General features: G+C 44.9%; 1 protein-coding gene across 4 annotated transcripts in view; it reads right to left on the bottom strand.

The window, feature by feature from the left end:
- Positions 1 to 22,169, bottom strand: part of FRMD4A (FERM domain containing 4A) — a 224,525-nt gene that overhangs the window by 57,955 nt on the left and 144,401 nt on the right. For all 4 annotated transcript variants that reach the window (XM_086474608.1, XM_086474614.1, XM_086474601.1 and 1 more), the window contains exons 5-8: positions 19,849 to 19,933; positions 15,548 to 15,604; positions 13,044 to 13,066; positions 5,304 to 5,387 (exon numbers count right to left, since the gene is read on the bottom strand). In XM_086474608.1, the coding sequence (XP_086330734.1) occupies positions 5,304 to 5,387; positions 13,044 to 13,066; positions 15,548 to 15,604; positions 19,849 to 19,933 (249 nt within the window). The remainder of the gene's footprint in view (positions 1 to 5,303; positions 5,388 to 13,043; positions 13,067 to 15,547; positions 15,605 to 19,848; positions 19,934 to 22,169) is intronic.

Genomic DNA, 22,169 nt, shown 5'->3' with positions numbered 1-22,169 from the left:
CGTGGGGCCTGGCACAGGGGAGCTGAGGACTGTGCATCCAATCCTGACAATGCAGGAAGGAAGAGAGAGGACCAGAAAGACCACTGTAGACAGCACAGAGTAATTCAAAATAGACAGTCTGTTGGATTGTCAATAGGGACAGCTGTTCACCCACAAGCCTGTAATTTGACTGAGAGTAACTGCTTTCCTCATTCACTCACCAAGTGAGTTCCCCCAAAAGTCACTTGCGAAAATAAAAGGGCTGCTACTGGGGCAAGGCGAAGTGATGTCCCACCAGCACGCCACAGCGGGTACAGGGTGCTGACTGAGTCAATGACAAATTACATGGGTAAAAGAACGGTCCAGCTCTCCCATCAAATCCCTCAGAATAATTTTAATGCTTAGAAAATGATCTGTAAGCTATAAATTCAACAGCTATGAAACCATATTCAGCCCACTGATCCAAGCAAGTACCACAGATGTTATGGGCGTGCACATGAAGGCAGAGTCCAGGTCTCCTGCCATGATTATCATAAACAGGATTACTTTTGGAGCAATAACTGAATTACATGAGTGTTCAGTACTGGAAGATCTCCAAAAAGCATCATTCTTAATAAAAAAGATAGACAGAGAGGGCTTACAGCCCTTTGAAATTACCTCTTAAAACCACAATTACATGTGGATGCAATTCCTCTCTGTCTCAGACAGGAACAAACCAGGAGTGACTTCTCAGAAAACAATGGAGTGTCTCCAGTGGAAAACACTCTTAGCTTTGGTTTCCACTCTGTGTAGTTTATGGTACAGATCAAGCTCTCATATTGATGCCATTCAAAGAAAGGATAGATGTGCCTACAGGATGATTACCTAATGTGATTCTGGATGTGCTCTGCTTCCTTACAAATGATTATTATAAAATAATGGATATGTTCCCAGACCATACCCCTTGGGTAGGGAAGCCAATCGATGGCCCATTTCCTTCAAAACGACAGAGCAGATGTCAGGAAGCCTTCCTGAACACTGGGAATAAAGTTATGTTCTCAATCCATACTAAAAGATGTGGGATAGTGCAGGCTAGCCAGTTCTCCTTAACAAATGGAGGCAACACCCTCTATACCTCCATTGCCTTCTTAGGATACTGATGATCTTCCTTTCCGTTGTGTAATGTTTTGAGGTCTACAGATGTTAAGTGCCAGATAAGTATCATCCTTGTTTCTACTTTTGGACAAAAAAAAATAAAGCCTGAATTATCACTCGAGCCATGAATATTTAAGAGTGGGATTTGAGGCCTTTCACCTTTCTACAACACTGAGCTAGTCACACTTTGGGGAAAGAAACAGATAATCCAGAGCACGATTTATCCTGACAGCAAAGGGAGCTGAGGGCACCTAGCTCAGATGGGAGGTCCACGCTGAAGAAATGATCATAGTCAGATGAAGCTGACAGTCTGCATGACAGTCACTCCTCTCCCAGGTCTTTGAACTTCCTTTTCATTCCCTGTGCAAGAAGGATCATCCAGCACAGAGGTCACTTTCTGCCTCCAGCTCTGGGGCAGAGGAGTAAGCCCAGCCTGTGCCAGGGAAAACAAGCAAAATCATTCACGGGTCAGAAGGAGCATTAGCAGCGCTTACAATAATTCTCCCCTATCATTTCAGCTGTTCTTCTCTGAGTGGCTGCCGTGTTGCTATTGACAGCTGGGAGAGCGCTGGGACACCGCCTGGACCACCAGCTGACGTCTCCTCTCCCCCTGCTCTGGCTTGTTGCTGTGTCAGTGACACAGAAACTCATTCATAACGCAGGGCTGACAGAGGATGCTTAACTAATGTGGAGACACGGAGGCTGCTGAATCACTACTGTTGTTTGCCAGCTCATAAAACATTCCCCCCAAAGCTGCAAAAATTGGCACATGGATGATATCCTGCAGCAGACAACTCTGATAAAGATCTTTAGAACTACCAAGAAATCCCTCCTGTCCCAGCAGCTTATAGAACTGAACGGCAGGCAAGCAAATGCAGGGCCAGAGTTTCTCATCATCAGATCCAGATTTTCAAAGGTAATTGTTTCCCCCCTCTCCTCCCAGCACACTGAACTGTTTTAAATAGCTGTCCACTCATTGCTGTGTGTTACTGTTGTTCTGTTTCGAACCGTTTTCATCTTGATTATATTCTGGAATATACTGTCTTTATTTGCAGTCATATGCTGTCCCACTGAAGCCAGCAGAACATCTCTTGGGCCAAAGGGCCTCAGGTCTGTGCTGTATTAGAGAAAATAAATAGTAATTTTCAGCTGATATTTTCAAAGGTGAGTTTTCTGGCAATGCTAATGCTTTAGGTTGCTGAAAACAAGCTTGCATTCAAAGTCTGTTGGAACCTGTAAGAAGTCTATCTTCCCCTGGTCTGTTGAAAATCCCATTCTAGCACCCACTTCTCTGCTGTTGCATCTCCTTCTTGCATTCTTACTGGCAACCTGGTACTGGTCTGGCTTGCTGGGGAGGAGCTGAATTGAGATAAAATGCAATGACAATGGATGGAAAGGATTGCTGTGAACTAACACAGGTTCTTTCCTGTCTCATTGTGATTAGTTTTATGTCTAAAATAATAAATACTGTCAGTTGTTTCCACACATGGGCGAGAAAAATCAAAACTCAGGGCTCTGGTTCCTGGACTGTGTGGGAGGACCAGAAGCTCAGCTTTCATTTAAAAAAAAACCCCATAAAACTCCCCCACCAAAAAGCCCCATCCTGCTCCAGTGATGCCAAGAGATGCTTGAGAACAAGATATGCAACTGCTTCTTCTTAATCTGTAGAGAGCTGGAAACAGCAACTTGATGTTATAAAAACTACAACCTTCATCTTTGTTGAGATGTCTACAAACCTCCAAGAAGATATTACAGTGAAGGGAAAGGCCTACAGCAAGGGTGTGCAGCCAGGAGACTCTGTGAAGGTGGAGCTGGAGGCACCAAACGGTGCTGATTCAGCCCTCGCTGCATCTAAGAATCCAGGACTCATCCCACTGGTCCTACTACATTTGATAGGAGCAACAGGTGATGCTGTTCATAGTGTGTGAAGGAAATGTTATATTATTTCATGCAGATCTATCATAGTATCTTGCTGAAGGTATCAGTTTTTACTTGATTATCCATTTTATTGCCTCTTAGTCCATTTCAGTCTATACAAATGGAGCACAGGGTTCTTTTGTTTGCTTGTTTTAAACTAGAAAAATTACCCATCCTACCCCATATGTTTTAAATGTTTCTTTCTGGAGCTGGAAATACACTTGTTACTGCTTTGCGCTAATGCTGAAGAACTGCAGCATAGAACTGATTGTACACAGAAAAGAACTGGATGAAGTTTGTATCCAGTGTGCAATCTGCATGAGACACAGAAGTGTCAGAAAACACAGTTTTAAAAATCTGCCCTAAAAATCTACAGATCACTGAAGTTTGATCTGTACTTTAAGAGGCTTTTTGTCTGATTGACCAGCAGCCTCTTCTAGAAAGCATTCAGTGTTTCAGAGGGTGCTTATGAAAAAGCCACCATTAAAAAATAATGAACTACTGATGCATAAGAGGTCTGAGACCTGGCTACGGAAGTGAAATCACAAGGACGTCATAGGAACTGTAGGCACTGGTTTTATTACTTCATTGGAAACAACCAGCTTCCCAACCTGCGACGTGTTCTCAGTCACATGAGAACTCCCACAAAGTTAAGTACAGCTGCAAGAAGTGCTGTACCTTGTGTATAACTGTAAGCACTCGCATTCTGAGCATGAGGTTTTGACATGGCTCTTCTTGCTTCAGGTGACTGAACATAGCCCAAATCCAAGGAGAGTGGAGTGTCTTATGGATAGAGGCAGTCCCAGACCTCACTGAGATTCCCAGCAGAAGTCCTTAACGTAGGCATGTTGACTAACGCTGACAGTGGGGGCAGACAGATCCTGGTGGGCAGACGGGGTCTGACAGGCAGCTTGGGTTGTCGCTGCCTTCCTGTGTACAGATACCATCAACGGCAACTGAAGAAAAGGCTGCGTGATCACTGTAATAAGACCTCAGTCCATGTTGCTGCTGAAGGGTCGGATTTGCCTTCCCTGTCCCTGGCTACATGTTCCCACCGCTCCTCTGGTGGTGGCTTTTAGCTTGAGCTACTGTTCTGTCAGTCAGACCAGGCCACTGACCTGACTGGAAATGCACTGCTTTTTCAGTGTGTGGATTAGTTTGTGGAAAATGGAAAGAGATGTTCCGAAGAGGGAGACTATTCTTCTTCCAATGAAATGACAGTCTATATTTTTTATTTTTTTTATAAAGATTTGGTTTGATTCTTAGACAGAAACACCACGAGACTGTGATAATCCACAGCTTTTGTGTCAGTGTTCCTAACCTCAGGTGGGGACCCTGAGTCTCTCTTGATGTGCTCAGAAAGTGATTAGGAGACCTCACAGACTAGTTCGCCTGCGGCTTGACATGAGGTACGGCTAATTCTGGTATTGTAACCATGCTAGGATAAGTGGATGGCCTTTCTGGCAAAGGGAAGAATTCAGATCATAAACTACAAACTGATTTGTTTCCCTGTGCCATCCTCAGATTACCAAGATGCAGAAATTAAAAGAGTAGCAGATAAAGAAGTTCACTCCCACCCCCAGGCTTATAGCCTAATGCTTTAAAGGCAAACATGAAAGAGGAGCAAACAGAAAATCAAGTGAAACCATCTTCCCATTAACGAACAGTCTTTCCCCAAATTCTTTCCTATTTGCAAAGATAAAAGGAGGCAAGAGGGTGGCACAAAGAATCTATGTGTGAGGCACACAAAATTTAATTGTGACCCTGCTCCTACCCCAGATTTAATTTTCAGTGCAATAAAGACAGAGCTGCCAAGCTTCCACCTCCAAACATCACCGAGTTCGTATAAAAGGAGAAATATATCCCTTTTAGTTCAGCTATGCCATACAGAGAGGCCTTGCAAGATGAAGCTCAATCACTCAAAATAACACAGAGCAATGCAAAACATTGACATTTCAAACTGGGAAAACTCTTTGCACAGATGCAAAGTGCTGGTAAAGGAAATGGCACATTAGGCCTCTTGATTTCATCAGGACACTTGCACATTTACAATGAATTTTCTGGCCAGACATAACTGCACCCATTTGGCAGACAGGGAAACTGAGGCCCACAGCAGTAGCTCTACTTGTCTTGCATCATGCAATGAGTCAGTGGCAGACCCAGTGCTAAAAGGCAGGAATCCCTGCATCCTAGTTTCACTCTCAGATCACTTATTGCCAGGGCCAGGTCCTGCATAAGACACTGCAAAGCTGCTCAGCAGAATGATACGTTACCAGTAAGCGAGGGAAGGATGCTCCTTCAGCGCTGGTGTGGGAAGGGCTGGCAGCTTCTTTAATTCATTCCTTACAACTTCATTGCTGAAAGAGAGTTCAAAAGGAGGATCAGGCTACAAGAAAACAACCACAATATTTGATATGACCTGACCTAGCTGGCAGGCTGTTACAGCTCTACATCTGTTCCTCCTTAACAAAAGGCACTGGGGTTTCCTTTTTCTTCTCTCTTTATTTGTTTTATGGCAGCCCAGTTAAGTTTTCCCTCTATTATCAAAATTGGAGAGAAGCTCTGCCAGATGGTTATGTTGAAGCACTTCCTACCAGTGACTGGACACAAAAGCCACCATGTCACATTTCATTGAGCAGAGTGCCACAGACATGTTCATACATAGAAAAAACAAGAGGAAGAGGAAAAAGTGATGCTTTCAGCCGCAATAAAGCACCTTTATTTAAGGCCTTACAACCTGCTGCAAAAAGTAACGATTTGCTTTCTTAGCATCACAGGTTGCTCTTAGCCTCTTGCCCCAGTGACCCGGCCTTTGCACAACATCTTTGCTGTTAAGACTCCAGCTTGAATTTATGTCCTGCTACACAAAACCCTCCATGGGACCAGGCCCAACCACTTGGCTAACATTCTCCTCCCTGCAACCTCTAGTGGCCACGCTGGCCAGCTGGAGCAGTGTCGCCGCACACCAGCAAGCAGGGAATGCTCATGGAACGGGAGGCAGATTCTCGCAGATGAAATGAAACCATGGGATTTTCTCCTATGAACCCAAAAACGCCTCCCTTCCCACTTTTAAACACACAAGGAATTGGGTGCACATGAAGAAAAAAAAAAATCCCTCAAAGTCTTGGGAAGGAAGGCAGTGTTGCTGTTACTTTTAAAATCACAGAAATACACAGCCAAGAAGGCCAGACAGGACACTGAGGAGTGCCAAAGAATTAATTTTTATTGGCTTACTTCTTAATAGCAGTTTTTTCCTGCCTTCCTGAACTCTGCCCTTTATCCTGCCAAAAAGCGTGGCTGTCCTGGAGCTGTGGAAAGAGATACCTTGTCCAGAGCTGCAGATTTTGCAGTCCACAGGCTTCTCCTGCAGGGCAGCAGGGCCATTAACCAGCCAGACAGGTAGTCTCGGCATCCCCAGCAGTAGACCAGCCATCCTAACATCTGCTAAAGGCCCAAGGAGCCCTTGGATGTTCCAGGTCACCTTCGATTTTGTTCTTGTCTCTGGGACAGCCTGTACGGTGGCTTGTAGCGATGTGATACTGCTTCAGTTGTTGTAAAAATCTTTCTGCAGCATTTCTGCATTTGCACATCCCAGCAGCAGGTTCTGGGACCTAGGTGGGTTTGTCTTAATTGGAGTTTGCAGGTTAATTGCTAGCTTGGGCCATAGGGTAAACCACTAACATAAATCCCGGAGTAGGCATTTTGGGTATGTCTACAGGCATTTATTATGGTAGTTCCCTGACAATCAATTAAGTAGTTTTAAAACAGGACCACAACTTCTAGTCAGGACAAATCTATGACCGAGAAGCCCAAGTCTCCATTAGGTTCAAATTTTGCGGAGGGAAGATGTGTGGAACAGCACTTAGAAGAAATGACTAAGGCAACCACTTCCATGCTAAGCACATAGAAAACCACTCAGCAGCACCTCATATGCCGAGTCAAATGACTCTTGACAAACAGTGTTTGAACACCCACTCCTGCCTAAATCCCATGGTCATTTGACCATTAGATAGGTCATACTTTGTAAGTGCAAATGCTCAGAAACTATTCAGATTTTTTCTTCCATGGCAGGTAAATATCTGCACAAGTCTGAACAAGAAGCTGCTCTGTTCCGTGTTATCTGCTGATCTGGCCACTTTGTTCTGTGACTGACAGCCTAGAAAACAAGCTGTTGCTGTTTACAGACTTTACTGGGTCTGCTCAGAGACATTTCCTTCACAGAATGTGCATACTCAGCTCTTACTGAGTTTTTTAACATTTTGAAAGAAACTGGGGAGAAAAAAAAAAAAAAATAGAACCCAGCACAATCAGAGCACAAGCAGCAGTCACTGCCCTCAAGTGAAGATTTTTTGAGGCTGGCTGCTTATAGAAGGAAGTTGAGAAATTTCCAAAACTTTTCTGGGAAAACTGAGTAATTTCCAAACAGGGACTTTCTGAGCCCAGAAAACAGTCAAATAGGGCAAGACTAGTGGTGACTATCTATCTTTGAGAGTCTGGGAAAAAGCCTGAGTCAGTAATGGCTCCCATAAAAGAAAGGGCTAACACTAGTTAGCTCCGTCTTTTCTGTCAGGGAGGAGCAAAGCTTGCTTGTGCTGTGATAAAAAGTCTTTTAAGAATCAGAGAAAAAGATATTTTTAGTGATGGTGTTGGATGGTATTAGCATTTCTGCTCAGTACCTAGAAAATACCATAAAGGTAGTTCCTCATAACTTCAAAGCACCAAATGTATTTCAGGTAATCACTTCCAGGAACAAAAAGGTATTTCATTCTGTGGTCCCATATATTCGCTAAGTCTTCTGGCAAGATGTGTCTCAAGACAAATGAATTTAGACTCCCAAAAGGATGTCAAATCAAGAAAAAGGAAAAAAATAATGACTTGCGTTGCATTTGAACTAGTGGCCAGGAGGTCACTTTCCTCTTGGTTCCTTTTAAAACACTAAACCCCTTAATTTTTAAAATGTTTCCAGCAGGATCACAAGTGGTTTTGCACTTACTGCCTTTCCTGCTCTTTCTAGTGAAATATCCCAGTGTGTTTATTTTATTATTGTATTTAGAAAGTGTTTGTTTAATCCGGTCACTTCTGCTGAATTTATTTTATATTCAGAAGTGTCCAACCGCTGGGTTTGTTATATAGGGAAGGGTGATTTTGATACAGATTTATTAATATACAGAGGAAAGGCTCCAAACACACTTTCTCTGTCCTCTAGACCACTTTATTCCTGCACTATGGTTGAAATTATAATATTTAAAAGTCTGAATAACAATATGAAAACTGAACTGGAAAAGCCGTCTGCACGGGTTCCTGAAAGCTGGTTAGATATCAAAAATAAGGTTGACTGACTGAAAAATGGACCTAGAAAACAAAGCTCCTGAGTTCTGGTCTTAGTTGTGGTACTGCCTGTTTAATGAGTCTTGGCCAAATAAATTAGTCACCACATCTCAGTATTTCTATCTACACACGGCGTAAAGGCCCACCTAGCCACTTCATAAGCATTTTGTGAAAAACAAGTTTTTGCAAATTGGCTGCAATAATGTTGAGCAAGATTACAAACGCAGTTGTCTCAGGAAATCCATACATTTTCCAGCATGTGTAATAACAATGATCAGTAACAAAACAGAACTGCGGGTTAAAGTTGTCAACTCTTCTCAGCATGGGAATTCACTCTGTTTAATGCAAGAGGAAATGCAGAGTCTGAGATTCTCGGATTAAACGGTGCTGTTTGAAATACAGTGTTAAGGATCTTCTCCGTAAGATTGCAAGAATGCAGCCTGAGTTTTATAAACCCTTAATAAATTCTAATTGGTTAAATGTCATTTGGTTACACAGAAAGAAAAGTAAGCCTGAAACTATGTTAGATTACCATCCGCCCAAACGTTGAAATTATTGTGAAATTCTGCTTAACAGGAAACTGGCCGTTAGCTTTCCTCCCTTGTTATTCTTTCACATGTTTTGGGGAGATACTTGGAGTTCACTTGAAATGTCTCATATTGCTTAACTGGAAGAAATCTAGCAATGAGCCTGTCTGAGGAACTAGCTGCAGTGGTTCAGGAGCCTGTCTGAGGAACTAGCTGCAATAGTTCAGGATTTTGTTCTACTTTTTCTTTCCCCTCTGCAACCTGAAGGACAAATGATCAGTCTATGTTATTTCAAGCTCCTTACACATAGTTGCTGTTTAAGGTTGAAGAGCTGGATTTTGAACATTTAAAACCAATGTTGGTGTGAGTTTCCTGAAGATTTCGGTCAATGTCAGACTGGGCTCTAAATTTGGTAGGATTAACGCAGGGGAAAAAATCTCAACTATTTTAACAATACACTATGCTCTCCCCACAAATTAGCCAGGGCACTGCCTCTATGTAGGCCTAAAGAGAGTCACACCTGTAGGATTTGCGCTCGTCTAAGGAATTGAAATTTGTCCTGCCCATGCTCTGCCAACCAAGTGTGACTCAGCTCCCAACTAGAAACAAGATTAGCTGGAGCTAATAACCTTTATATCTGTCTGCAGGATACTAGTTTAGGAGCTTTGTACACTTGATTCTGTGCCTTTGAAGTCAAATTTTTTGCAGCTAATATTGAAAAGCACAGATCCAATCTTAAGTCTCCTGTTCATCCTGAGAATCAGCTGAACAGGGATACTCGATTGTCCTAAATGTTAACCTTTTTCAGTCTTGTCAGCTGAATCATTTGAGGAGTCTCTTAAAAAACTCTCCTTTAATGCAGAAGACTAGGAACTTCTTAAGAAGAATAACTATTTTAAACTGTGCTCTGTGTAAATCAGTATCAACAAAGAGATGTGCCCTTTGATCAACTCTGCTTGGAAAACACTGAGTTGGACCAGACCACTTACAGCAAACACTGAAAAATACTTTTCTTAGTTGATCTAACCAGCTTCAGGCGCTCCGGGTTTCTGATGGCCTTGGTTTTGAAATGAAACTCACATTAGAAATGGAAAAGGGCTTACGTGAAGCTTTTTGCTACAGATGCCAAACTGATTGGTCAGGGCTGTTATGGCATCTTAGTTCAAGACAGATAAGGGTGACTCGGACTATGTGCTCTCCAGGCTTACAAATGCTGGGCAGTCATTGTGATGCTCGAGTTAGGCAGTACTCCAAGGTGGCAAGAATCAATGATAAGAGACTCATGCATGACGATACCAAAGGATGTAGAACATGTGTGTGAAATGGCACATAAACCCCTTTTCGGGAAAGGAAAGAGGAGTACTATGAGCACGGTCATTATTCTGAGGCACAGGATGATTTCCTCAAAAGCAGCAGTGGGACCTGCTGTCACGGTAGATGCATGAGTTCACAGAGGTAGATAACTGACTGCTGCAGTTTGTAAGATCAGTTCTGGTTTTTGAGCTCCCTTGAGGCCCAAAAAGCAGACTTGCAACTGCGTTCAGGAGTCCTGAGCCACCTCCTTGTGATCCACCACACAGAGATAACCACGCTCTGGCCACCACGGGCAGGTGCCAACTGCAGCTGAAATTGTGACAATTTGGCACTGGCTAACCCAGCACCTGAGGCGATCGACAGTGACTCGTAGGATGGCTCCCATGGGGAACAGCAATTCTCCCATCGCTACGAATGAGCCAGTGCGTATGCACTTTTCTGGATCAGGGCCAAAGAGACACTCGCAGTCTCACAGGCTATAAATCTGATGGTGGCAGTAGACAGGACAGGTGTGGGAAACCTGCAGTCTGCGTTCCAAGCATGCAACCCTTTAGAATTAACTTATTTCTTCAAAAACAAAGCAGGAGTTCAAGAGTTCAGCCTTCACACAATGTATGCTGCCACGCACACATATTATCTTTAAATCTCAGCAGCAAAACATTCACAACTGCAGAGCTTCTCTGTTTCAAAGAGTAGCCACTTCTAATTTAAACAGCATTTCAAAATCAGCTAACTTCAAACACTGAAGCTCACTTCAGCCCTAAGAGAAGTCAGAACATTTGTCTCCGTCTGCAGTTCCTCTGGCTGGCCCCAGGCTTGATTTGCCTCCCAGATTTTACACTGCTGATACGAATAACCACAAATCTCAGCAGGCAAAATCTTGACCACAATGACCTCACGTTGATTTCAGTAGCACCTGGATCTCACCCAGCACATAAACCCATGTCAGTGCACATTAGAGGGGAGCTGCTGGACAGACATCCCTGGAGATGATAAGTCGTCTTCTCTTAGACCACAGAGGGTCAGGGTAGCATCCTTCTACCTTCCTCCAAGAATAGGCTTTAAACTCCACTAAGTGGCAGATTGGTTTGTCACCTCAGCCCATTTTTAAATTGTGTCAACCACTTCTCTGCCTGACTTGGATAGAAGGATTCCCCTTTCCACTTCAAATCATTGTGACCCACTGGTGGAAAGGACTAAGAGCCAAATGTTTTAATGGAGATGGTGATGACTGCCACACCAAGGTGGAGGAAGCAGTTAACACCATGTGTTGAGGTATCTTCTGTGCTCTCAGAGAATACTCCTCATTTCTCTTGTGGCCTAGAGAAATGTGCTGTGATAACCTGAACCCTTCCTTTTACAAGGGACATCAAACAGCTTTTAGCAGTTAGAGGCTTTCCACTGGCTGTTTCACTTCTGGTCTGGAAACAGATACTTGAAGATAAAATGCTTTCAGTCCACCTGATTTCTTTCTATTCTGTGTTTCATCGTCTGAATGTACACTTTCTGGGTGTGTTTTCATCACGTCCAAGATATTCCGAGAAACATTAAATATCGTTCTTCACAGCAGAACCATTGGAAGATGTGGTTTATCACAGGTTTGAACAGCAAAACTCTGCTTGGTCCAGCTCTTCTGGGCTAAGCACTTGGCAGTGCATTGAAAACCAGACTGAAAAGTAAAAGAGCCACAGGCACTCCAGTACCCCCTAAATAAACACTGCTGATAGCTGAGTTATTCCAAATCGGGTGGAACTGAAAAATGAAGCAAGACTGGGCTTGTGTTTCTGTGCTCAGATGCATGTCAGGATTTTGCAAGTTGATTAAGGTCTGGAGAAATGATAAGGCAAAACTTAAACTTCCTTTTAGCAAGGATTACCTTATGTCATTTCAGATTCCATGATGGGCAGGCAACTATTTGCAATGCATTGTTCCTTTTCACTGATTTGTCTCAGTTTTAGTCCCAGTCCACCAGAAGGTGGAACCTGCCTGTTATTCACAGCCTCCTATGGGTGCACAGACTATCATTACAGTCTTCTCTCAGGGTGCCTCAATGCTGACAAAATTAAGATACCTCTTTAGGCTCATCTGGCAATTCAACCTCACTGCGCATCTACACCTTGTTTTCTTCTCAGAAACTAACTTCAGTGGACACTGGTCCTCCAGCTGAATGCACGTGCTGGTCAGGAAAAGTAATATATGGAGTGTGTGAAATTTTGTCACAGACAGTTCTCCTGAGCTTCAGATGAAGAACTTTCACGTTTCTCACATGAAGCATCAAACAACCATCTGACCTTTGGTTGCTGCTAATGTGTAACTGACAGATACTGTCAACTTAAATGAAAAATCTTGGGTGTTTCACTAACAGTCTGCTGAAACATCAAGCATTGTCACCTCTGAATTTCTTACAGCGAGTCTGAAGATTTGGCTCAAGGGATAGTGCAAGTTCAACAAAACCAATTATCTAAATACTGATTTTGAGAACTTTGTCCAAATTCAAGCTGAAATATCAATTAAGTGATGGAATTTTAATGTTGCCTCTGGCTGGATCTCTGATTGTAGAGTCATTTCCTTAGTAATTTCCTTCCGAGGACTAGTCTATTTCCTGAACTTCATGGGCATATAAAGAGATCTGTCAATAACAAAGTCACAAACAATGCTGTTTGCAAGGCATGCTCTGATCAAAGGCTGTGTTTTGTGAAGAAATGATTTCAGGAAATGCGATGTCTATGTCAGCAATGCATTCCTGTTGCTACACAGCTATAACTGAGTTGCATCGCTCACACAGTGATTTTACCAGATTCATTCTCACAGCACCCAGTGGCAAAAACTTTTAAGTTCACCTACCTTGAAAAATCTCCCTTTGCCTCCTGTAAAATGAGGAAGAAAAATTAAAAATAGATCATTAAAAATAGAAAAAAAAATAAGAAAACAGCTGTTCAAGATTTTCCATTTGCAAAATTCATTTAGCAGCAATTTCCTGTTGTAATTGATTCCTCATGTATTTTTTTTGGAACCAGTATCTAATGTCAAGTGCCATGATACATGCAGTGAGCTGGGCAGATTAACAAACAAAAGGTTTGCCTCATACAGGGCCAGATGATTCCTCATTCTGCTAGTGGATACCCAAGAAGCTGCAGGAAATAATGCCAGTAGATTAGCAATTTTTTGGGTCAATGTGAATGCTACAGAAGATCTCTGAAGTCTTAATGACTTTGCAGCCTCTGAGACTGCAACTCCCCTGACTCTTTTTACAAATATTCTGGTTATTTTCTCGTAACTAGACTTTCAAAAAGCTAGCTCACTGTCAGTTTTCATGGGGATGCAAGACACGGGTTTCTCTAACTCCTTGCTGGGTGTTTGGGGGAGTAGCTCCCTTACTTTTATATCTAGGTATTTCTATTTATTACCATCACAGCCTGACGTCAAAGGGCTGGGTAATGCTCCACTCCAATAGTTAGATTAGTGCCTGAGTCTTACTGCATGTCTGGCAAACCCTCAAAAGCTGGTGAGTCCTGCCCTCAATAGATGTTAATATGCATTTTGCATTTTCCATAGGCAATATGCATTTCACATGATGCATGCTAAAGCACCTCCTTTGCGATCAGCTACGCAGAAAGCACAGTGCAGGAATGTAATTTGTGCGGGAGGGAGTTTCCACTGCCAAGAGGACTAGGTTTTGCACGCAGGTCTTTTGTCTTCACATCCGTCCATCCACCTGCAAAACCTGTCAGCCCGTGTCCAGTGCTGTTTCAGTCCTGAGGCTGGGGAAATGTTCGGAGCTTTGGTGGTACTTTAATTTGTTCTGGAACAGGACCATTTGAAATAAGGCTGCAGACTAAATCACTCGAGTTCTGACAGTCCTTTACTATCTTCTCATTTCCTTCTGAGTGGACTGAAGGGCAGACAAAGTCTCCTCTGGTTCACAGGAAGAGTCCTCGAGCATATCATGATTATAGTTCAACACAGATCAAAACCCAAAGGATATGCCCTGGCCTGCACAGGGGTGAGAATTTATAAAACAGTTTTGTGGGGTAGATTCTCCCTACCTCAGTTCTTTGACCTAAATGCTGCAGTGAGAAGTAGAACAAAATGCAGTATGATCCCTCTTATTTTGCTTGGATCCTATCACAAACATGGTTTGTAGTAATCTCTGGTCACAGACAGCAGAGGTGTGGCTTGTTTTGACTGTTTTCATTAAGTTACACATCAAACTACTACAGGAATACGCGTAACATCCTGTGTTTGTGATGAGAAACAATCACAGCAACCAGGGTTACAGTGGCAGATCTGGATCTGGCTGTATAATTACTAAGTGCTCAAGTTATTCATTAGGCTGAGCAGACAATAGATTCATAACCCTATTGCTGCGCCTCACAATGAGCCTGTTGTTTGATGTGTATTTCCCCAACAGCTCATATGCAATTTCTATAATGTGCTTTTAATTGAGTCCCCCATCCTGACTCTGTTTTCGTTACATAAAACGATTTTAATGAAGATTCAAACCCCTACGCATTAATTGCTTCTTTAACATGGAAAGTGCTATAGAAGTGCAATGCACTGTTATTTATTAGTGCAGTCTGATGAGATGGCTTGTCTGCTCACATGGCTTCTCATGGCTTCATGGCTGATGGGAAAAAAAATTAAAACTACACTGTATGAAAGGGGAACAAGGATCATCTGACAGTTATCTCTGATCTGCTCCCACAGCCATGCTCCTAAAAAGAGGTCTTCCACAAAAACCACTTCCACTACCCTGAAAAGATTCCTCTTTGGGAACCAGAGATTTACCAAATGCTGCTGGTAATTTACTCTCTGACCCTCTCCCTCCTCCTGAAGAGCAGGACTTTCAAAAACTTCTGGAGAAGCTTTCTGGAAAGTCTTTAAGCCATTGTGCCCACGTTGGAGAATACAGACAGTTGCGTATGTAGATGCCTATGGAGCTCATCAGAGAGCCAAGCTCCATTGGGAAAACAAATGCAAGTAAAGTCACTGGAGAAGAACCCATTGCACATGTATTTCACCTCGGAAATCGCATTCATCAATTAGATTTTCTCTGGCTTTACATCATACCCCAGGGTCTTGGATATCTGCGTCGGCGCAAACATAATATACATTTATGTACACAAAATGTTGGGGTCAGTGGAATCTGCTCTATGCGTGGAGAGGTCTGGTTTGAGAGCCTTCTGTGCCTATTTTGCATTGGTATAAATGATGAGAACTGTGTAAAGACATCTTTCTCCTGCAGCTGAGGGAACCCCTACACTTCCATACAACCATTTTGGATCTGGCAAATCAAAAGATTTAATGCCACACAAGGAGGCACAAAGTGAGAGAAGGTGGGTGCTTACCTGCAAGATGTATGCAGCCAGTTCAAACACCACTTCACTGTCAACCTCAATGAGTTCCTTGAAAGGTGAAGAAAACAAAAAAGAGAGTTGAGTCTGCGCTCCTGTAAGAAGGACGTGCATCTCCTCCTGGCTACTGCATGGTGAAGCGTGCAGTGCCAGTTTTCTCCCTGGCTAGGCTTCAAAGCATTCCCTGTGCTCCTGGAGACCAAAGTGAGGGAGAACCTGCCCACTCAGATGGAGAAAGCCAAATATTGTGGTAAGTGAAGCATAACTGGATGTGGCATGAAGGGATTCCTGGGGAGGAGGGAGGAGAAGGCAAGTGGAAAGGGGAGGATCTGGGTAATTTTTATTTTCTTGTGTGATTTAGTGAAAGGCAGTCTGGGAAATACATTTTTTCTCCCCCAAATGTCACCTGTGTTTCAGGGGAACACAGCAATGTCTTTGGCTCACAGAAGCAGGGAAATGAGAAAATTTGCCTTCAATGAGGTTGTGCCAAAGCTCCCGCAGAACTCCTCTGGCCCTTGCCCAGGGTAAACTCACAGGAAAAACAGCCATATTCCCTCTTGCAGGATGGGAGCTCCGGTTTTGGCCCCTTCATCCCCATGAGCACTGGGGCTGGGGGTGCTTTGGGAAGGAGCTGTGACAGCAAATCTTTTGGCAGATCTTCACTGCTCCATTCTATAGGATCCAGCCACTGATGAAAGCTATCTTGGAGGGTCGGGTGAAACTGTGAGTGTTGTGGTTGAACACCATAGCCACATGAAGGACATTGATGGTCCCATGACAGTCACTCAAGGCCCTTTGGCTGTGCCTGAGAGTCACAGAACCAAGGGGTCCAGGCACTGCTCTGTCTGAATGTGTGGGACACAGAACCAGCATCAAAGATACTCGGAGTGGGAGGCATGAGCATCAATCTTGTGGCCAAGTGTGCTCTCCCCCAGTCTCTGGTCCCCGCTTTTGCAAAGGTGGTGGGCTTTTACCGAGATACTGTGTAGGCCTCTATGCTGCAACTAGAACTCCTATGTGTCTCCTGTGTATGTGGCCATATAAAGTGGGTCATTGTTCAGCTCACTCCTGTGGTGGCTTTTCTGTTGTATTTATTTAAGCTGCTGTTTTTAATATTTTACTTTATCTGGCAAGAAATGAGTGATCTAAATATAGATCACTGCTGTGATCCATGCTCCAGCCAAGTCATGGCCACACCTCATTTACAAGCCACAATCGCTGCGTTGGCTTGTCTCTGGCAAAATCAAAAACAAAGGGAACAAAACAGAGGATAAGATCCAGGTGTCCTTGGCATTCACCAGTGCCAGCTCTTTAAAATAAGCACTTCCTTCACCTCCTTCACAACAACTCCTTGGGGAGTGAAGACCAGCTCTGCTATGGGCAATAAACACACCTTCCCCTGTTCGGCTAAACTGCCTGATTCACGCAGGCACCTGCACAAACGAGGTGCGTGTGCACGGGAAGCGGCCGGTGCGAGATGTCGATTCAGGTGCAGGCAGGGCCGGGCTGCAGCAGCCAGGCATGTCCTGCAGCAGCCCGGCATGTCCTGCAGCAAGGGGTGATGCAGAGTAGAACCAGAGTGCCTGGTCTTCTTCCCATCTCGAAGCACCAGGCAGCGCACAGACCAGCCAGCCTCTGCAACCGCATGTCGATGTGATGGCAAGTTTATACTAGTAGGTAAAGTGGGCCAGAGCCCGTTCTCTGGCCCTAAGGGGACGTGGCAGAGTATAGCTCATGACTAAACGCTCTTCCTCCCTCCCCTGGTCCCAGATGGGGTTACCTCAGCTGTATTGCCTCTTGGGAACAGGTGCTTATCCCTGAACAGTGTCCAAGCAATGCCTGGGACAGGTCAAAACCTGTGCTAGAACATGCTCGTAATTAAACAGCCTGACTGATCGAGGGACAGTGCCCGATGCCAAGCCCTGTCTCATTTGGTAGTACAACTGTGGCTTGGCCTTTCTGGGCAACAGTGGCTTGCTGGTCCTGTGTGAGGGTTTGGGTGTGTGGGTGAGTGAGGAGGAGCACTGGCCACAGCCAGAGGAGCACAGCACCCAATGCAGAGCCAGCTGGCAACCCAGTGGACCAGCAGCCCCAAACCAAACAGACCTCAGATTTATTCTTTCCCAACTTGAGCAGCCCTGTGCATGGGGACATTTGAGGGTGTACGTCTGGAGAACTGACAGGGGAAGGTCTGAGGTGCTAGCACAGAGTTATAAACTACACTTACAGCACACACAGTATGGTCTTTCTGGGCTGAGGGGAAATCCAGAGAGGAAACTTTGGCTGCAACAAGGAAGCTTTCAAGGTTTGGGAGCATGCAAAACCACCCACTAGCTGTAGGGACAGGAAGCACTGGCTGTGCTTGGACACTGAATGCCCCTTTCTACACCTAGAGGGATCCTCCAGGCATCCCAGTTGGGTGCTCGCCCTGCATCTTAGCAGAGACTTTGCACCCAACTTTCAAATCCAGCGCCTTTTTTAATAGCACAGCACAGCTTACTGTGGCTGGAAGTCAAATGGGGAAGGGCCCGCATGGGAGACTGGGAATCCAGCAGGGCTATTTTTGGATTGAGATGACAGTCAGCTCAAATGTGCAAAGTAATGGTTTCAGGAGAGGTCAGACTAAAATAGACCAACCTAGATCTGTAGGCACTTTTTTCTTTCTTTTTTTTTTTTTTTTCCCTCTTCTTCTTATTAAGCTTTCTCCATAAAAAGAACAACAGTGTAAGCTTTCCCTGGCAATATTTCAAAAAAGAACTTTCCCCAGGAACCAAAATGTGATGCTCACTGAGCTTGTCGCTGGAGAGGGCTGACTAAGCACATCTAACTGCAGCCTTGCCAGAGAGCAAAGCTCTGCACAGCTCAGCTCACCAGCCCTGCCTCTTTCCTGGGCACTGGAAAAAAGGCATTTTCTGGCTTCTACCCTGCATTTTAGGAGATGCAAAGTTAGTCCCTGCATTTTAGGACATGCAGATGTCAGGAAGCGAGGCTCCAGATTCAGTGTAAGCTAGTTGGCTAGTCACAAACCTGCTGAGGGCTGTGGCTGTACAATCACTCCCTGACTACAGCTGTCTTTTCCTACCGCTTCCTCCCTGGCAGATGGAGGTGAGTCACCGGGAATGGCCTCTGCCAGCACAAAGGGAGGTCGGAGGAATCCTCCCAGGGAATCCCAGCTGCTGAAAAACCTCTCCCAGTCCCACACATCGAGCCACCCGCCCAGCCCACCTGGCCGGGTCCGCACGCAGCCAGCCTCCACCTCAGCGCGTTCTGGGCCTGCCTAATTTTCTGGACCTTGCCTTTTCACTTGTCCTGATGGCTTGTGGCATCGGAGGGATCAGCTTCGCAGCTCTGCTGCGGGCACCCTGGCGGGGAGGATGGAGGCCGTGCCAGGACGCCCTTATCGGCGGCACACAGAGTGCCTTGCAAGGGGCAGCTCTGAGTTAGGGCGCCCGGTGACAGCAGGCCGGTGTTTTCAGCAGCTTACCAGGCAGGGCTACTCCTGGCACAAAAATCAGTTTCTGTGCACGGCTTGTTCCTGTACAAGGTGATCTTCAGCACGTACCACGGACACCCTTCCCGCCCCCATACACCCGCACGCTCACTCCCCTGGCCCACAAGCTCTCCGTCACGCTGTCACCAAACGTGAAGTCACATGCATCCCGGACACACTCCCTCTGCCACACCAACCCTCAGTCCCACATGCAGACTGTCACACACCCCTCACCCCCGCAGCCCCCGTGCCTACCCCCACTCCCGCACTCTCGCAACGTCCCGCCCTCTCACACGTCCCTTGCACACTCTCTCACACACACACAACCTCACGGGCACACGCACTCCCGCTCTCACACACTCACGTTCCCCCCCCCCATCCCGCTCCCTCGCCGCCCAGCCCAGAAGATGGCGCCCGCGCCGCAGCCCGCGCGGCCGCTGCCGCCCTCTTCGGGCGGGAGTCGCTGACGACACCGCCCCGAGCGGGCCCCGACAGCCGCTCCACCCGCGGGTTTCTAACACAAACCCAGACGTTTCCTTCTAAATACAAGCCGGTTTATAATTTTAGCAGCTGCAGATTCCCTCCTGCCAACCACAAGAGTTACTCTCAGGGGTGTTTTACCTCAGAGCCTCTCTCCGACAGGGAAGCTGGCCAGGGAGGTTACAGACAGAGGAGTGAGGGAGGGTGGGAGGAGGAGGTTGTATCTCCAAGTCCGGGTGTGTCCACTGTAAATTTTGGGTCAGGGGATGCAGACGCAGGTGTCTCAGCCCACCCCCGTGCCACCCAGGGCTCCCTGAGTCCTTACCTTGTAGATGCAGGACTTGGCGTTCAAGAAAAACAACTCGATGGTGGCATTGTCCTTTAGATAGGAGATGCTTTCAATGTAGAACCTGAAAGGGAAAGCAAGGGAGGTGAGGCACAGGGGGAAGCTAGGGCAAAACATGAAAATACGCTCGTTACATGAAAAATGTGGTCAACAGAGTCACGATGAGTATATTAAAAATGAGGTTTGTTTGCTTATGACAGACGGGGGTGATGACAGAGGCTTGTGCATGCTCCAGGACATGATCAGTCACCACCACCCCAGCTGTACCAAAGCAACTGGATCATCAAGTGGGTGATTTTGATTCTAAATCGTACCCCCCCCCCCCCTTTTTTTTTTTTGTTTTCAAACTTCAAATAGTCCTTTATTCTGTTTGCTTATAAACTCCCCTTCATTCTCCACCACGTTTTGGCATTTCTTCTTCACTCCTTTCTCTAACCTGCCCGTTTCTGTGCTGTTGACTTGCGTCTTGTAAAATGTTCACTGACAGAAATGCGCTTCTGGATTCCTTCCCTGTCCACTTCAGCTCTGCATAAGGCAATTTTTATAAAGGCTTCTTTACATATTTTAGGAGCTAGCACAGAGCAGCTATGGTTGCAGAGTAAGCAACCAGCAATAGTTAAGGACCTTGCACAATTTACCAGTACCGTAAGTAGCGATGCTGGGGATGCCAATAATGTAATTTTTTTTTTGAGCTGAGATGACTTCTCAGAACTCGGTAGAAAGCTGATCAGCCCAAACCCTCACTGTCGGAAAAACCTACTCTCTTGCATTGGCTGTTTACCCCAAATATTTGAATTATGTTGAAAGCCCATGATATGTATGAATTAATTCAGTACTCCGTGTTCTGCCTGCTTTGAAGGTTTGGTCCTTTGGCAGTAAACTCCATGAGAGTTTTGCCACTGGCTTGAATCAACTCCAGCCCTTAATTCTGCCTCGCGACCTTTTGGGGAAGAAAGCTTAGGATGCTGTCAAAGTTAATGACTGATTGTTACATATAAGTATGTTGTGTGTTCATTTAGTGACAGAGAAAGCCTGGATAGGTTCAGGGAATGATTAAGGTAAATTTTGCATTTACTTTGTGTTTTAAGTAAGGAAAAAAAATACATCTGCCTGCCCACCCAGTTTTATAATGATCTTTAAGTTGCTGTAGCGTGGCAGCAATGTTCCTTACATAAATTCCAGTACTATCATGCCTTGTCAGAGGCAATTAGAATAGGGAAGGTGCCAGGGAAACGCTGTCTGCATCAGGAACTTAAAAAAAATGAGATACCTTAGAAATCTGGGTTGAGATGCAGGGTCCAGTTACAGAGAAACCTCATTGCCTGACCCTACTGTCTGGGAGCGGAGCTGAGAGACTTGCTGACACTTCTGGGGCTTCACACAAGCACTGGAGGGCTTGTCCATCTTGAGCTATTTGCAGAATTGAGGGCCTTCTTAGGGGTAAAGGTCAAAGCTCTGTAGTGCTCCTGAGTGTCTTCTGAAGACTCTTCAAAACAGTTTACTTCCTGACAGATACAAACAACTACTTGCTTACTAGAGCGAGAGAAACATTTTGAGCTCTTCTTGTTCATCTGCTGAAGTGGTCCTGCTATTATCTTTCCTTCTCCCACTCCAGAAGAGTTCAAATGAGAAATAAAAATAAAACCCAAATTAAAAAAAAAAAGCACCATTTGAATGCAGGGATCACAAAGCACAAATTTAAACTTTTTCTTAATTTTTTTTTTTTTTCTGGTTTCCACTGGGTTTCACCTCCTGTCCTTGAAACTGCCTCTCTTTTTTATTTTGGCAAATAAAAATATACTTGGCTTTAGAAACGCAAAAAAGATGCTGCATTAAAAAAAGGAACCTTCTTACTAGATCTGCTCTCTAAGTGCAGCTGGCTTTCCATCTGCTGAATTCATGAAGAAAAATGATAATTTTACACATTCTGTGATTCTTGAAGAACCTCCTCTGCTTATCACCGCTACCAGTGCTCTCCAAGTTGTGGCGGCAGGATCTTTAACTCCAAGGTTAGAAGAAAGCAGGAACACTTACTCCATTTTTGAATCCCAGGGAAGATTAGCCAAAATGCTTTTGGTTTCATCAGATCAAACAAGACCTCCTTCATCATCACTAGAGGGCAATATTGCATTTCTTAAGGCTGCATGGATCTGTCCCAAGGCTTTCCGCATACACACATACCCAGATGATTTTCTGTACAAAATTGAGTCTCTCCGAGCACAGAGTCTGCACACAATACTCCATCTTCACAAAGAAAGCTCAATTCTCAAGTGATCTCCAGAATGGAGAGTGTGCTGGAG

Source organism: Leptosomus discolor, chromosome 1 (genome assembly GCF_034619465.1).
Source record: "Leptosomus discolor isolate bLepDis1 chromosome 1, bLepDis1.hap2, whole genome shotgun sequence".
Taxonomy (NCBI): domain Eukaryota; kingdom Metazoa; phylum Chordata; class Aves; order Leptosomiformes; family Leptosomidae; genus Leptosomus; species Leptosomus discolor.
Note: the sequence above shows the minus strand (reverse complement) of the source record. Positions and strands in the feature narration are given on the sequence as shown.